Source organism: Setaria italica, chromosome V (genome assembly GCF_000263155.2).
Source record: "Setaria italica strain Yugu1 chromosome V, Setaria_italica_v2.0, whole genome shotgun sequence".
NCBI lineage: Eukaryota > Viridiplantae > Streptophyta > Magnoliopsida > Poales > Poaceae > Setaria > Setaria italica.
In genome coordinates, this window is record NC_028454.1 from 37,589,646 (window position 1) to 37,606,282 (window position 16,637).

A 16,637-nucleotide genomic window follows, 5' to 3' on the forward strand; every position below is an offset into this window, starting at 1 on the left:
TTGCCTCTGCGAGTCTGCGTAGACTCACTTCACAACAATTGGCGATTGATTTGCATCCTGGTCTACACATCGCATTCACCAGAAGTGTATATTACACAGAAGAAAGCCATACCAAATTGATTGTAATGCTATTAGATTTACACCATCTCGTAAGAAGGCTTGGGAGTCGATCCTGATCTCATCAGCGTTGTCTTTCACTACCTTTAGGATGATAACCCAACACTTTCTTCAGTATACCAGCGGCATTAGGAAGATGTTAATCCAAATCCCTTTGCCCCTCACTTGACTATCCTAGGATGCAAGGCTAGTTATTTGCACAAAATTCAGTTTAATGAAGCAAACTGCCAGCAGGCCATGTACATTGAAGGTCCTGGTGTCTCTTTGCCTGTTGTCTCCACTGCTTACCAGTTGAGAGGTAACATCTAGTCATCAGGCCATCTGCAAAACCAATTGAGATTACAACTGCTGCCACCCGAATTAGTTCTCGACGAGTTTAAATTAGATGCCCAAATTGTACTGTTTCTATGTATTTTTCCCCCCAGTCTCAGTTTCATTTCTCCTAGATGTTAGAATCTCACTTCCATCACTGAAAATATATTTGGTTCCTCAATTGAGCCAAAGCCATTGGATCTACCTTGATATGAAACTTGAATAGAATAACATACAGCTTCTTGCATCCACTTTTGCGATGACTAGCTTTAAAGTTGTCAGAACACAAAAAGGACATCTGCTGCCTTAGAATGAAAGGACGCCTCTTAACTAGTAAAATCTTAGACAACTCCATCCTTCCTACCAGCCTAATTGTGATCAGGACATTCTATCTTTGCTGTTTCCAGTTCCGTGTTCTCTGAAGACCCTTCCAGCAGGCTATTTTCTGTAGTAACAGTTGCCTGGTGGATCTCCGTACATATATCAAAAATTGATGCAGCTTCTGGATTGTTGGTGTTTGTCCCATCTTCACAATTTAAGGAAGAGGGATGATCTACATTTTCTCCCAGTGAGGACCCCTGATGTTGTGGATTATGTCTACTCATGGGATCAGTCGCTTCATCATTAACAACATTGAGTTCCATGTCGTCGTCGTCAGAAGCTGACACGCCATCAAGGCACTCTGTCTGTACTGTTTCAACATCTGGTTCCCGAGGAGATCCTTGAGACTCAACTCCATTACTAGGTCCTATAAGAGTATCCCTCCTTACAACATTAAACAAAATACCATTCTCAGTCTTTTCAGGCTGCAACAAGTCACCTTCAGAAACCACGATACTCGTTGAAGGGCCAAATGTCGTTCTAGGGGTAGTAGTATCATGAATATCTATACCTGAATTGTCCAAGCTCCTATCAGCTGCTTCTCTACTGACTGCCTGAGCTGCCAAGCTACTGCCATTTGGTGTCACAAGATCAGATTCATCTTCCCTAGATGGAATTGTTCTGAATTCTGTGTCAATCTCAAGATTCTGAACAAAGCTGATGAACTTGTTGGCTGAGGCTGTCCTCATAAGAGGGCCACCACTTCTCGTCCAAGAGTGTAAATCTATACTTTCAGATTCACTGTCACTACTATCATGTGCAATTCTCTGGAGATACTGGTTTCTGTTAGATAATGCAGCAACTCCTCCAGGTCCTTGATGATTTGTACGTGTAGGAGATGCAAGCATTTCTTCTTCAAGAGAACCAGTCGAATTTTCTCTTGCTATGAGATTCCAGGATGGAATTCTCCTAGATGGGCAGAGCCTGATTGTAGGACCATGTCCTTGTGAGGCAGATGCTCTTTCCGCACTCCTCTTTAGCCTACGCAAGTGGTTCAGGAGGGCAACACATTCATCCAATGCAAGCTCAATGGCACAATTCGCCCTGATGGCTGATAGCTTTTCCCAAGTGCATCTCCTACCTTGATTTGCAGCCTTCTGAAGCTCAGCATAAGATGGGTTCTGTATCATCTTGGAATACTGGTGATAGTGTGAAAGAAATCATGTGTAAGTTTACTGAATATTGTGTCAATAATTGACATTTGCATGTAAGATAAAAGAATATTTACATGAGCGGAGAGAGGGAATAAAAACATTGCAGACCTGTGCAAGAGTGGCTGGCATAACGACTGTGACATCACCTTCCCAATCTTGAGCAAATAATTTGGCTAATCCTCCTAGTGGAAATCCAAGTTCCAGAACTTGATTACACCTATGCTTAACTTCCATCTCAGCAAGTTCAGCAAGCTAAATACAAGAAAACAATAAATGCACGTATTAGTACATCGTAGCATGCCTGCCAGCTAATGCTTAAGAAAAATGAACTATTTGGCCATGCAACCTATCTCATATTTGCAGAAAATAATTCTAGCCACCCCTGGCTGGGTCTCGTGGTATGTTATGCTAGTGCTACTGAGACATTTAATGCTACCATTCCTGATATATTGGAAGGAATGCCATACAGCAATCAAAGTGAAAAGAATAATCATCTTTGCATCCTAAGATGAACAGAAAACGCGTCAAATAAAAATGTCTCTGCATGGTAATGCAAAATAAGCCAGTAACTGTTTGACATACCTTGGCAGCAAAGCTGCCTCCATAAGCCCTGATGATTTCCTTTAGTCTCAACAATGGAGCTATGTGAGGATTGGCTTGGCTTACTATGAAATGATTCACATTGAATAGTTCCTTCAACCGTTTGATGGGCAAATCACTTTCTAAGCTCCCATCTCTCCATCGCCGGGTTGTAGCACCAGTACGTTCCTCCACGCCCAATAAGAATGGAGCATGGAAAGGGATTGTTTGACCGAATCTATCCTTTGCCATCAATTCTTGGGCCTCAAAAAGTCCAGGAAAAGCACACGAAGCAGTTACTGCACTCCAGATAAGAACATGAGGCGATGTTAAATAGTTCAAGCATCGAGGCGGCTCATGCTTCCTTGGCGAGCACACAGTGACAACAAGAATCCGGCCAGTCATGTCATAAGCTTCTTGAAATGTCAAATTGCTGGTAAGATTTCTCAAAAGCACTTGCAAGTGCCTAATCTCATGAACAGCTCCATGTGTCAAAATTCTTTTAACCACAGGAAAGATCCCACCCATCTGGTCAAAAAATTTCAGGGAATGCCACTCCTCAAAGAAGCTCTCCAACTCAGGCCATGACCTCGTTGCTACTATAGAACACATTATTGAACCAACACTTGATCCTGAAATTATCCTAGGCAGAAGTTTATGTTCTACCAAGGTTTTCACAACACCCACATGAAAGGATCCTAATGAAGCACCTCCGCTTAGCAGCAAGGCTGTTCTACCAAAGGCATGTCTTGTCTCATGCATAAATGCGAGCTTCTCTTCAAGCGGTAACTCATCAGAATCCGAGTCACAGACCATTTTCAGTTGAGTAGATACCTCCTCTATGTACTCCTTTATGAGTCTAGGCACCTGGCCAGCAAGAAAATCACAATCGAAACACATTAATGACCAACATAACGCTACGCTTGTGTTTCAAGTTAAAACAGTTGAATAAACAACTACATAGTACAAACACAACATTGTAACTGAAAGATGTCTGAAAGATGCAATATGTTTTGTCATTGTTCACTTCTAGATTGCTAACTATAGGCTGAATCATTTGGACACCTTAATTTTGTCATATTCGATTACTTTTTGTAACTCAAAGGAACAGTATAGAATATAGATAGCTACTACTTGTTCAACTTTTTGATCCAATTACATATTCAGCAATGAACTATCTCCATTCACATGGTTAGGAGCAGAATCTGATTAGTCAAGTCTGATGCCCATATGTACAAATTGGAGTGTCCACCCCCAAATTAGAGTCACAAATCTGCTCCGAAATGCCAAAATGAGCAGTCCAATATTAAAAGTGCACAGAATTAGCTAAATCGTGTGCTGGTTCCTCCTAGTCGAATTTGGTTTCTGGTTTAATCAGATAATAAACTGCTAAAAGCCTGATAAACTGAACCAAATTGTCTCAGAGCAATCATCAGATGCTGTCGAAATTTGGTTTGATCCACATGATGGCAGGGTATTACGTACCTGCAGCCTCCCCTTGTGCAGTTCGGGGTTGCACATATTGCCGAGATTCCTGAGCAGGTCGGCGCGCATGCAGAAGACGATGTCCCTGAGCGATCCCTCCTGGCGCCGGTGCCTGAGCTCGCGGAGCTTGTTGCGGACGAGCTCCTCGTCGTAGAGGTCGGCGTCGCTGGCGCGGCGCGGGGCGGCCTCGCGCTCCAGCATCCGCGCGGCGTGCGCCCACTCCTCGTAGGTGAGCGCGGCGCGCATCATGTTCCGCCAGAACTTGCGGCGGTAGGCGGACTGCACCCGCGCCCTGAGCCCTGCCCTGCCCCGCCGCCCCCGCAGCAGGAGCGCGACGGCGCAGACGGCGAGCAGGATCCCGCGCGTGTTGTCCCGCGGGTGCAGCCACGCCGCCGCCACGGGCAGCACGGCGCGCAGCGCCGCGGCCAGGCGGTGCCGCAGGCGCGCCGCGGAGCCGCAGAGCAGCACGCGCAGCGCGACGGCGCGGCCCAGCGCCGTGGACGGGCCGATGGCGAACGCCCCCACCGGCGCCTCACTTGCGATGTCATCCATACCGGCAGGGCGGAAATGGCACAGGCACGCAGAGAGTCACGCTGCTCACGGAGACCGCGCGCCTTGGATCGCGGAATCCGCTGGGATCGGAGCTGGAGCTGGAACGTCGGAGAAGGCGAGTATTTGTTTGGCTACAGCTATCTACGCACCGGGGGCATGGGCGCGCGGCGTGTTGGAGTTTGGCAAGTCGGGAGGAGGAGGTGACGAGGAAACGGCAGCGAGATGGAGGATCGCAAGAGGACGACGAGGAGGTCGTGGGCGCGTCACGCGTGGGGACAAGTGGGAAGGCCGGCGTCGGCGTCCGAGTCAGAGAAACGGGCGAGCAGATAAGGGAGGCTGGGACTGGGAGAGGTTGCGCGACGTAACGTACAACAGCTAACCCGCCGCGGGCACGGCACGCCGCCCCCGGCCCTAACGGCGGATCCCGAGCTGCGCGCCGATTTTCAGGTCGCGCGGGTCAGGATGGGCGCGCCGCGCGCGGCCTCGATCCGCGTCGCGTTATCTCCGGGTCGAGGCCGGCGCCGGCCGCCGTAGGCTGTTGGTTTGGCTGGCTGCCCCCTCGCCGGTCGGGGGAGGCGGTGGGGGAAGGGTCGAAGGGAGAAGAATGGGGAAAACGGCCGCGCGACACGCGCCGATCTGGGAAAGCGAGGAAGAGATACAGTACACGTGCCATGGCCCATGGACGGTGGCTCGGGGAAGTTGACTTTGGGGAAGGCACCGCTCGATCTTGTGTATCGTCCAATCGAAACTTGATGCAAGATCAGGTAACGCAATAGACGACTAACTGTCAGCCTGATCAAACGAATGGGAAAAAAACATTTTTTGGCATCTCGATCGTCACAGACTCACAGGAAGGCCACCGAGTTGCATACTCACGGTGAAGCTTGAAACGGGCACGGGAACGCAAAAATGAGCATCCCAACAGCATCGATTTCGCCGTGCGCAAGTCGACGGCATGCACGAGCATTCGACATGTCTGTATTGTTTCAAACACAAAGTTGTTCAACTTATATCTCACAAATTTTCCTAATATCATCATCCGTCTTTAGAAACAGCGCAAGCAAAGTCGTGATGATCAGGGTTCAGCCTGTGAAGAACCTTCTCCAAGATTGCCATGGAAGGAAGCCACCTACGAAAGAAATAGGGCGAAAACCTCAGTCACATATTCCGCATGCCAACGGGCGAAGATCTTCAGAGTTATTTGCTATCACAAAGCTAAAGTGTCACGGAAGCACGGCACGTACCACACCCTTGGCACCGAACATAATAGTCGTTCTTCATTACCAGGCCAGAACCTCCACAGATTTCACATTTCTTTTGTTGGACCTGAATGATCAAGGGGAAAAACAGTCGACAGATGAAGGATGGTAATTAAAATGATCGATAGATAAACCAGTAATGGTCCGATGGACTGACAGAAATTCAGTCCGTGATCAAGATGAAACCGGCCCGGCACTTACGATTCTTTTGCCGAACTCGACCCCTGCGACCACGAACGGCGTCACTCCAGCTGCAAAAAGGAGCCGGTTCTGTCAGACACACGAACTGGATAGGAAACGAGGCAACATCTGTTAATGTGTAAGTATGGACTCACCTACGGCGCCGACGACGATCTGCCAGGTGACCTGCGGGGGCGGGAGCGCGGCATCGGCAGCTGCGGCGACAGCGGCCGCAGCGGAAGCCCCGTCGACGGCGCGAACGCCGGTGGCGCCCCCTCGTCCGGCGGGAGTCCGCCTGCTGACGCTGCCGCTCGAGGAGAGGAGGCCGCTGCGCCTGCGCCCGGCGCCCGCCGGACCCGGCAGCGGACCGCAGCCCGGCAGGCACGCGCGCGACTGCATCGCCGCGAGCTTAGCTGCTGCTGTGCCGCACACGGTCGGGAGCGAGCGCGACGCTCTGGTACGCGCAAGGCAGAACTTGTGTGAGATGGAGGGTCGTGCGTGGGGTGGGACCATACCTGCCGAGATTTTGCGGTGGACGAAGGACCCGGACTCTGCCACGCTACGCTCTCACGTCCACGGAAAATGCCAAGGAACTTGTCACCATTTCGGAGCTTTGAATGTTTTTCCGTTCCCGGTGTTCGACTGGGGCACTGGGCCCTGCATCAACAAATTTCTAAGGCTAACCTAAAAAAAACAAATTTCTAAGGCTATTTCAGGTGGTAGTTTATGTAAGCGTCACGTCAGCTAATTTGATGATATGGTAGGAAATTTAAGAGGGAAGAGAAGGAACAGTTTCATCTAGATAAAACTCTTGTGGCACGAAAACCAACTCCGAATGTGTCATGAAATTAAATGTAAACAACATGAAATGTCATCTTTTTGTTGATGATGTGATTGTCTTGGAAACATCAAAATGAAATCCACGACTAGAATTAGCCTAAGATAACAATAGGACACTGTCAATTTCATCCGTTGTTACAACTTGCGATTCGTCTTGAACATAGTACGTACTCCATGCCGGTCTGCTTTATTCCTGCTTCTTAACTTCTTTACTTCCAACAACACCGCTTCCCATATGCTATGTTGGGGAAACCACCTTCGGAACACCCTTCGAAGGAAGAAGTCCCTCAAGAATTAACCTTGTTTCTGCTCTTAATGAATTCTGGGTGCAGAAAAGAGGAAGATGATGACGATGGTCCCTTGGGCATACGAGGTGTCCTTCGGAGCACAATGACAGAGAGTCTACCCTCACGACTCCAGTTAGGGGCGTTGTGCGCCTCAACAACGCCTTGATCTATCCCTGAAAGGAAGAACAGGGACGCCCAATGAAGAGCACCTCGACCTCCGAAGGACTGTGGGCGCTAAGGACCACGCGGTCTGCCACGTGGAGTGGCAATGCCATACGAGAGGCTAGCTAGAGGAGTTCGTACGAAGGCCGTATTTCCTGTTGTACCTGAAATATTCTTGGAATCTAACAATTGGAGGAACGATAAAATGTAATTGAACTTTATAACGATTGATCTCCCTATAAACAGAGGCGCCACTATAACTGATGGGACGACTGGTTCGAAGTCAATGAGAACGACTTGCATTTACTATTTCACATTTATTATTCTCCCAGCATTTAACTTTAAATCAAAGGAAGGAGTTAAAATAGATACAAAACCAATTCAACTTCGTCTGAGGGGACTACCACCCTTCGGAGAGAAACATCTTGACTATTGTGACAGAATCCACTCCGGGACCGTCCTCCACCAACATGCTCACCAGGGCGACGGTAACCAAGGGCGCTAATCACTTCTGTCGTGGATCAACATATGGACATTCATTTTATAAGTGAACCGAGAGAAGTCCAGTGACAACGGAATTCGGATATGATGTGCTTTCCTAGTGAAAAGTAGGGCACGGAACTGAATGCTAGCAGATAGCATACCTATTCCACGTACAACCGAAGGTGTTTAGCGGTAACAGAGTTCAAATTTTGTCCACATATGAACCAACTAAACACCACGTAATGGGCCCGAAAAAAACTGGTCATCAAACACAAAACTGGTTCGGTTCATCCATCAGTCACTATTTATTACTATTGCAAGCTCAGCTAGTACAATTCACAAAATTGCAACAATCAACAGAAATATTGTACTCCCACCAGCAGTAGAAAACTGCCAACCTAAAACGCCTGCAGAAACCCTGGAACACAGTAATTTGTTCAATGGAGCATATTAAAATCTACATGTCTAAAAACAATGCAAGTGAATCTGCCATAAAAATATTTCAAAAATGTTGGCCAAGGCCGCATCTCATGCTTGATTATAAAATCCTGATAGGGTTAAGTTTGATATCACTGTAAGGCACCCATTAAAATGGAAACATTTATTAAAACCTGCCAAGGGTGATCTCTCCAGAAGTTGACAAAATAATAATCCATGGATGATGGATTCATTCACTTCATTTGGATTGAAGTGCCAAAAGTTTCATGTCTCTATAGAAGTGTGTAGATTGATATGTTTTCGTTCCAACATATTTTGGTCATCATCGCCGCCATATGCGTCCTGATTGCTTTTGTTCTTGCATGCGCCTGCAATGTTACATTGTTGGTACTTAGTAAAACCTTAAATCCTTAATACAAGTTAAAAATCATCTAACAGAACCATGAACTACTATGTGAATTAAGAAAAAATGAGAATCCTGTTATACTACAACATTTTTGCTAACACCACCATCTCCTCGGTCCAAACTTCACAGTATGATCTATTTAATTTACCCATCATATTACAATTTTTGAGGAAGCATATGTTCTACAACTAAGTTGACGTACCTTAAAATCAACACACAGCCTACAAAAGTTTTAAAAAAAACTATCTTGCTCTTACACCCATCAAGTTAGTTTTTTAAGGAAAGCTAAGCAGCAACGAACAGTCAAAAACCCAAACATCCTAGGTTACAATACGCCCTATATATTAATTTAAAATAAAGAGTACAAATATCAACCAGAGAAAATCCCCTACCATGTCTAGTGGAGATGACAAAAAGGTGCCCTCAAATCTAAAACCAGAATGATTGGTCAACTAAAATGTGCTAGCTTATAAAATTTCTCTCTCAAGGTCTCTGATCTTACGAAATTGGTAGATCTAGAGTGGTTCTTGAAGAAGCAAGATAGCAGTTTTTAGTCCCACACAGCAGCAAACAGGTATGTTGAATAATCAAGATATCAAAACTGGATGAGGTGATTATACTCAAATAAGGAAATCAGGTAATTCTATACTCAAATAAGGAAATCAGGAAAAGTTTGCACAAAAGAAAGAAAGCATGAGAGACTGAATGCGATGGCATATTTTCCACAATCTACTTTCACAGGAACTGTGGTCAACTGATGATAATCATAGTCATGACTCGTGACAACAATTTACTTTCACAGGAGTTACGATGACTGGGTATGCCAAATACTTGGAAAAACAATATTCAGAATATCATCAATTATGTATAAAAACAAGAATAAACAGAATATCATTAATTAAGTATGAAAACAAGGGGAAGGAACGCATAGGCAAATAATCGCTTACCTTTGGTGTTCCTTAGAGCGCTCAATAAACTCGGCAGCAATGTCACTACCTTGATAGGATGCAAGAACAGCCCTGATGTCAGAAGGTCTTGCCATAGCAACATCTGCAGCATTTAGGTTTATAAAGAGTGAAAAAAAAAAGAGAAACAGTTAGCAAACTAAAGAATGGAAAACCCAAGCCTCGCAGGATGAAAAGGACATAGTTTCCGAGGCTTACATTCTAGAAATGGAATAAGATCGAGCAGTTGAGTGTCATCATTTTCAAGCTTCCAAGGTTTAATTTGCACAGAATTTTCAGGCTGCAGGCTTGACTCCAAAGCATGAGCACTGATATAAATAACTTGAGCAGGATTTCTGTTCAGCTTTGACAAATCCTAGTAGTTACATCATAAAGTAAAGTTCAGTCTTGAATCATGGCAGAGTACAGAATGCCTCTTAAAATGTAGTAAGTACAATACCTACCAGTTTTTTTTCTGGAGAAAAAATTACTGCACAGATTTAGAACAAGAATAACCACTGGAAAGAGCACTCAATGGGGAATGGTCTGTTACAAATAACTAAGGAACATGGGATTGACTATTGTATCTAATGAATGAAAAAACTTGACCAAATTAGGACTCTCATAATGAATAAAGTTCACTGATTACTTTCAATCGCCATAATTCGAGTACAAAACTTCTAACAACACTACCACTTTCCAGAAAGGGAAGCTCTTTTTTCCCTTTGAGCATGCATACTTAGCTAAGGTTAAGCAACATAGTTAGAAATAAGTTTTAGCCACTGAAACAGGTCATATCACCTTAGATGGAAATACTTATATAGCTTGCAATGGAAAGTGGCAGAAGAACAGTCGAGCAACAACTCATCTTTAGCATGAGGGGAATATTACATATGAAAAAGATTCTGCTATCAACATAGGACAGTTATAAATACAGGAAGATTCAAAGATTTTGGAACATGTGACGTTACTACTCCAGTAATCCCTCCATTTTATTTTACTTGGCATTCTAAACTCCAAAAGATATAAAATAGTAGTAAGTTAAGCACTGCAAAAGGATCAATATACAATAATTCACTTTGCTACCAGAATAGCAGGTAGATCCCACATACCCGATAATGTTTTCCGTGTTCGTATTTAGTTGCAACTCTTGATAGCCTGTGCCGAATATTTCCCTTTGGATCCAGCCTATCAACGACAGGATCAACATACTGCACATGCAACAAAGTTTCTTCCAGGTTACACATTTGCAATACAAGCGAACAGCTGAAAGTTTTGAAAAACTTACCATACTAAGCTGATCAGAATACACAACAATTTCATAAAACCTCCCAAGATGTTCCAGAAATGCATCCACTCCTGGCCTCTTAAAGGTCCTCCATCCTCTCTCACGCTGTATGCATTTTTAAAAGAAAAAAAAACATTAGCTTCATCGAGCAGTCACTGAGCCCCTCAAACAGGGTTGGCAAACATATGAAATGAACAATGAACCGTATGTTTTTTTCAAAATAATAATCTAGCCCCTACATAAACATGCTTAAATATTTACATTACATTAGATGTTGGCTCATATTGCATATACAAGAGGTTCATAGTAACAAAACTGCAAAAGTTCGTATGAAACACAAAAAATTCACCTTCCAATCTGAGTATACAAGAGTCTCGTTCAGATCCAGAACTAGGGTCAATATATGCTGTTCTTGAGGAGCACGATCTGGAAGAAGTTTGTCTGATACTGGTTCGCTAAAGCCCTATGGTAAATATATATATTAGTATGATTATGGAAATTTCTACACAATATCCAACATGGATCCATGAAGGAAAAAAAGTTTTACCATTTATTACTGACCCGAATTTGATCTTCAATTTGGCTCCTGACATCCAGGTATCCCTCAATAGCGGCAACAGGAACTACAAGAACAATGCATACAACTCTGAGTAGAAAAGGGGAAGGAAAAAAGAATTAAGGCATGCAGCACACAATCTATTCAGGCAGTTAAATTAACGATCTAACTAGTGGCAAGTATGCAATTTTTTCCCCTAAAACAATGTGGAAGATGAAGATGTTGACTCGAAAACCTCAGCATCAAGGATGCTTAGATTAATCAGTAAGATCCTATCAATCTCCTTCCCTGTGACATGTTTTAGAGCTATCTGTAATATGCAGATACAGTTATCATCATTTGCTACTTTACAGTCAGTACAACTCAAATTATGCACTAACATTTTTCTTTGTACCAAGAACACATGCTCTTCTTAGCAATTGGCTGTGGTATATGTAACACACATAGCTTCATACGGTCTAATGATTAGGTTGCTTTGCTATGATTACAAAACCTTCTCTAGTTAATCCAAACTCGCAATGTCCAATGCAAGCTTCTGCTAAAAAAAACAGGTTTACCAGGCTGCTTCACACATGGATACCTACTGCATAGTGCAGTATTCTCAATCTCAAATGTAAAATCTGGTACATATTAGAAATTTCTGCACAGGGATTGGAAATTCAACAATTGCAGCATTCACACAGTAAGCTAGCCCTTATTGGCTGTAATCATGTTAGGGCATACAAAATATTATATGCGGGTGAAGAGACCTAGTTATATACACTGACATTGGCAGAAATCACCAGGCATGCCTCAAGGCTCCAGATTTATACGCAGAGTAATAATAACAGTGGTGAATTGCTAGTTAGGTGGTTGACTAAAAGGAATGCATGACATATAGCAACTCAGAGTGCAGAGGTAGTAAATGAGAAAGATAAGGAAGGAGTATATTGTAGTCACTACCTTTCATAGCTGCTGCATAAGCCATAGCCTGAAACTTCTGCAGACAAGAAAAATAATCACTTTATTACATGGTTGAAATACAGTGGAGAACAGTATTGGATCCCGTACTCCGGTTCAGGTCTTATCCTATATTCCCAGAAAGCAAGCATACCACAGAGCATCCTTCAAACTTTTTATCATCCTATTATATGTTCAAGTCCTCTCAAGGGAGGAGTCATGTACAGCTAGTTTTGGAAGGAACGAACACAGTGTGTGTGTGTGTGTGTTGTTGGGGGGGGGGGGGGGGGGGATGACAGCTGATATGCAATTTCAGCACATTGCAAATTTATTGCACAAGAACTAACAGCTTTATATAGTACCATATATGTGGAAAGTCTAATACATGGCTAATCAGATCCCATGATCAGAGTTCGCATTTCCTAATTCCCTCTAAACAACATGAGAACGCACTGCTGCTTGCGACTTTGGTAGGATTAACGAAATAGCTTTAATAACATGTACCCAAACTGGACATGTTGCAGCATTACCTCAAAGCCGGATGCGTCTTCAGGAATGGGATGCTTCGATTTCTTCCGGAACTCCCGCGTCATCTGATCCAATTCCTCTAGAGAATAAGCTGCACACAAGAAAACCCAGGACGCATTGAATCTAAAAGGGGGAGCGAAATCGCGAAGCTGAGAATCTGAACCACCAGAGCCAGAGCGGGTAAGGATCGGGAGCCGTACCGTAGCTGGCGTAGCCCGTGCCGCCGACCGCGGCGGACACGGCGGCGAAGGCGGCGACCTTGAGCGCGCCCCACAGCTTACGGGCCGCGGGGGGCGGCTGGGAGGATGGGTCCCCGGAAGTGGACGAGGCCTCGGAGGCGGCCGCAGTCGCCGCCGCCGCCGCCGCAGCCGTGGATGGGGAGGAGGAGGAGGAGGCGGCGGTGGCTGCCGGGGAGGCGGTGCAGAAGGAGAGAGCGGAGATCCTGGGGAGGAGGCGCGAGCTCGCGACGCGGGACATGGCGCGGCTTGCGAGAGAGGTACGGGATGCGGGGGGCAGGTGACTAGGGGTTTGGATTGGTGCCGCTCGGGTTCGCGCGGAGGGTTTAACGAGGCGGCCGAGGGGCCCGACAATGGTGAGGCGAGGCGGATAGCCGGACGGGCGGGCGATGGCGAGTGGCGACGGAGGCGGCGGCGGGTTGGAAAGGGAGGACTGTTCTGGAAGCGTCCCGAGCGGCCCCACTCGTCAGAGTGGGCTGGCATATGCTTGGAGGATATGTCTCGAATATAGCCGTGGCATTTCCCGTTTCCCTATACGAGTGGCGTAAACTGTAAACGCCCTGTGACTCCGAGTGACGTAATCGTGTCGACGTTTCCTTCCTCTCCGGCTAGGAAACCTCAAACCTTCAGAATAATTTTCAAACTTCGCCTAATCGCCTTCTTGCACAAACAATCTAGATGGTGATGTGTTATCCTAGAACTCTGTTACTTTATACTTCTATATGTTCTTTAAGTCCAGCGGGCAACAAGCGTGCGAATTTCAGAAATTCGAACCGTGTTAAGCTAACTTAGCCATAGCAACTTAACATACGAAAATAGAGTGTTAGAAGACATCACCACCACACTTCACAATATATAACTCTTTCTCGATGAAGAGCTAAGTAACCTAATTTTTAAAAAATGCCAGACACAAATTTAAACTAACACAAGCTCAGCAGGGTATAGTTGCCTGTTTAGTTTTTTTTGAAAGGTTGCCTGTTTATTTTTTAGTACGTAAAAAAAACACCAACATGGTATAAGTGTCATGGACAAGTCATTATCTAATCGCACATACTTCAAAGAGAAATAAAATAGGTGCCCCAAAATCCTAATGTTCTATATGGCTCTTAAGCTTTAAAATTGCACAATTGATATCGATCGTTGATTAAAAAAAAATGAAACTCTAGGGTCGGTGTTTGGATGGCTCAGCCACAGCCAAATAGTTGGTGTAACTCCAGCTGATGTGATTCTAAATAGTATTGTTAGGATAAGCATCGAGGAGCCAAAAAAATTGATGTCAAATCAAATAATTGTGCATGCAAGCAAACCACGGTAACAATTTGGCATGGCGAGTTGCGGCTCCAATCCAAACGAGTCCCTTTTACACTACTCCTAGTTGAAAACTTTCCTAGATTAGGTAGTGAAACACATTTGTGTGTATCTGATTTTCACGCTAAAAAGCTTTTTTAAGCAATTACGAGGCCAAGTGGATAGGCTAAGACCTTGGTCCATCCAAACAACCACTTACTATTTTGTTTGAAAATCATGAACCTAGTCTTTTGTAGTAGTGTGCTCTTGTATTAGTATCCAACATGATTATATCGCCTTTTCTGTCTGCAAAACTTTGGCGACGCTATTAAGCGTACTAAAATAAAAGACGCATATACCAAGGTAAATCAAATATGGTCATATGGCCTACGTCAATTGCATCGACAGCGGCATACGCATATGCATAATTGCATACGCATTGTTCACTTCCAACGTGAAGATCATACAAACACGCGCGGGACCACCATGACTCCAGTTTTTTTTCCTTTTAAATCTCACGCTCATTGACCACTTCAGGGTGACCGTATCAGGATACGCCGTTCCTTAAGAGTTGAAAGCGCATTAAAATTTTATGACGACAGTGACAATCCAGGCACCCTTTCCTGAACATACCCGAGTTTAGATAACTGGTGGGGCCTTTCGAGGACAGCGACGGGAGGCGTCGGTCATCAACTTTAGTGACGCGTGACCTGGCGGCGGTCTAGCAGTAAAATGGACGGCCCCAGAGGCCCAGACTCGCTTATTATAGATTCAACGAAATGACTCGCCATAGATCTTATCTCAGTTCGTATCTGGCACCAGTGATATCCAGTCCCAAAATCTCAGTTCGTATTTTAGGACCGAGGGAGTATATCACTGGCCGCGGTTTAGCAGTGGGGTATGTGATACTCCCTCCATCCCAAAATACTATTCGTTGAATTTATAATACTCCATCCATCCTAAAGTATTATTTGTTTTGATTTGAGTTTTCTAAATACTTAGCTTTTACTCCAAAACGTTTGGGACCGACGGAGTGACTCGTAACAGTGACTCGTAACAATGCTGAGCTAAAGCCTCGCAAAGGCCACCTTGACAGCGAAAGCACACACAAATCACTCCGGCGAGGGCGGTTTTTATTTTATGCCATGATTCATTATTGAATTCCACGGTATGTTACACCGGACCAGAGGGAGAGATATCAGACATGGAGAAGTCCTACGCTACCGAGCCACGGCCGCGCGCCGCACGCGAGCCGGCCGGGGCAGCCCACGCGGCACTTACAGGTGGGCCCGTACAGGTTGCCCCCACCGTGCTACCGTGGAGTCACCCCGGCGACGGAGCACGCCGCGCGCCGCGAAGCTCGAATGGTGTCACAGCCTCCTCGTCGGCTCCTCCTCCTCCGGCCGGCCGGCCGTTAGATCTCCGGCTCCGGCGGCGCCTCCACGGAGGCCGCGGCCGCCGCCTCCGGGACGAGGTGCTCCGGGCGGCACCCGGCGACGAAGTCGATGAGCTCCTTGCCGGACTCGTCGGCGCCCGCGGGAGGGGGCGAGATCCGGAGCAGCACGGTGATGGCCACGAGCAGGAACCCCGTGGAGACGAGGAGCGGCCAGAAGAATGACACCACGGCGCCGAGCCTGGGCCCGACCGCGGAGATCGAGACGGCCGCCGCGGCCACGAACGCCACCGCGGCCGCGGCCTGGAGCCGGTGCTCCCACATTAGCTCACCGAGCTTCGACTTGGTCGCCATCGCCGGATCGGCAGCGCGGGAGCCGGGAGAGAATGGGAGATCTAGGGGAGGGGAGCTATTCTGGAGCGAGGTGGCTAGGGGTTTGGCTCGTGGCGTAACAGGGGAGAGAGGGGGGATGGGGTTGGATTCGCTGTGGGAGGAAAATGGGAAGCGAGGGAGGACGGCGAGTGGGGAAAGGGGTGGTGGGAAGCGTGGGGTTATCTCAGGCTGAGGAGATTCGCCCTGCCGCCGCCTCCAGCCAAGGTTGTGTGCTTTTGGGGATGTTTTTTCTTGCAGCACCGGGGGTGGTGCGGACTCTGGCCGGAGGGACTCTGCCGTACTCTTTGGGTTCATTTACCAAAATGCCCGCCGGCTGCACTGGCATAGGTGACTGGCTTGTATGTGGGGTAAAATTTTAGGACCTGTTCGCTTCACCTTATTCAGGTGGTTTATCAGTCATCGAACAGTAATTTTCTCTCACAAGAAATCAGCCGTTTT

General features: G+C 46.2%; 3 protein-coding genes across 3 annotated transcripts; all 3 read right to left on the reverse strand.

The window, feature by feature from the left end:
- Positions 1-6,523, reverse strand: LOC101775418 (triacylglycerol lipase SDP1). Its single transcript, XM_004969992.3, has 7 exons — positions 6,175-6,523; positions 6,041-6,090; positions 5,825-5,906; positions 4,029-5,709; positions 2,547-3,410; positions 2,073-2,216; positions 1-1,949 (listed from the first exon to the last, which is right to left on the reverse strand). Exons 4-7 carry the CDS (start codon positions 4,578-4,580, stop codon positions 798-800), a joined length of 2,712 nt encoding a protein of 903 aa, XP_004970049.1. The 5' UTR covers positions 4,581-5,709; positions 5,825-5,906; positions 6,041-6,090; positions 6,175-6,523; the 3' UTR covers positions 1-797.
- A 1,549-nt stretch (positions 6,524-8,072) lies between these two features.
- LOC101776229 (mitochondrial import inner membrane translocase subunit TIM50) lies at positions 8,073-13,588 on the reverse strand. Its single transcript, XM_004969994.2, has 10 exons — positions 13,091-13,588; positions 12,893-12,981; positions 12,366-12,402; positions 11,429-11,490; positions 11,217-11,330; positions 10,868-10,972; positions 10,692-10,790; positions 9,799-9,955; positions 9,583-9,685; positions 8,073-8,597 (listed from the first exon to the last, which is right to left on the reverse strand). The coding sequence occupies exons 1-10, from the start codon at positions 13,365-13,367 to the stop codon at positions 8,552-8,554; spliced, it is 1,089 nt and encodes a 362-aa protein (XP_004970051.1). The 5' UTR covers positions 13,368-13,588; the 3' UTR covers positions 8,073-8,551.
- A 1,926-nt stretch (positions 13,589-15,514) lies between these two features.
- LOC101776630 lies at positions 15,515-16,415 on the reverse strand. Its single transcript, XM_004969995.3, has one exon. The coding sequence runs from the start codon at positions 16,158-16,160 to the stop codon at positions 15,828-15,830; it is 333 nt and encodes a 110-aa protein (XP_004970052.1). The 5' UTR covers positions 16,161-16,415; the 3' UTR covers positions 15,515-15,827.
- Between the last annotated feature and the right edge of the window lie 222 nt (positions 16,416-16,637).

Coding starts and splice junctions, on each gene's coding strand:
- LOC101775418 (XM_004969992.3), bottom strand. CDS start 4,580: ATGGATGACATCGCAAGTGAGGCGCCGGTGGGGGCGTTCGCCATCGGC. Junction 3,411..4,028: donor TGCACAAGGGGAGGCTGCAG/GTACGTAATACC, acceptor CTTGCTGGCCAG/GTGCCTAGACTCATAAAGGA. Junction 1,950..2,072: donor TGCCAGCCACTCTTGCACAG/GTCTGCAATGTT, acceptor CACTATCACCAG/TATTCCAAGATGATACAGAA.
- LOC101776229 (XM_004969994.2), bottom strand. CDS start 13,367: ATGTCCCGCGTCGCGAGCTCGCGCCTCCTCCCCAGGATCTCCGCTCTC. Junction 11,331..11,428: donor AAATTGAAGATCAAATTCGG/GTCAGTAATAAA, acceptor TATTTACCATAG/GGCTTTAGCGAACCAGTATC. Junction 10,973..11,216: donor TTGTATACTCAGATTGGAAG/GTGAATTTTTTG, acceptor AAATGCATACAG/CGTGAGAGAGGATGGAGGAC.
- LOC101776630 (XM_004969995.3), bottom strand. CDS start 16,160: ATGGCGACCAAGTCGAAGCTCGGTGAGCTAATGTGGGAGCACCGGCTC.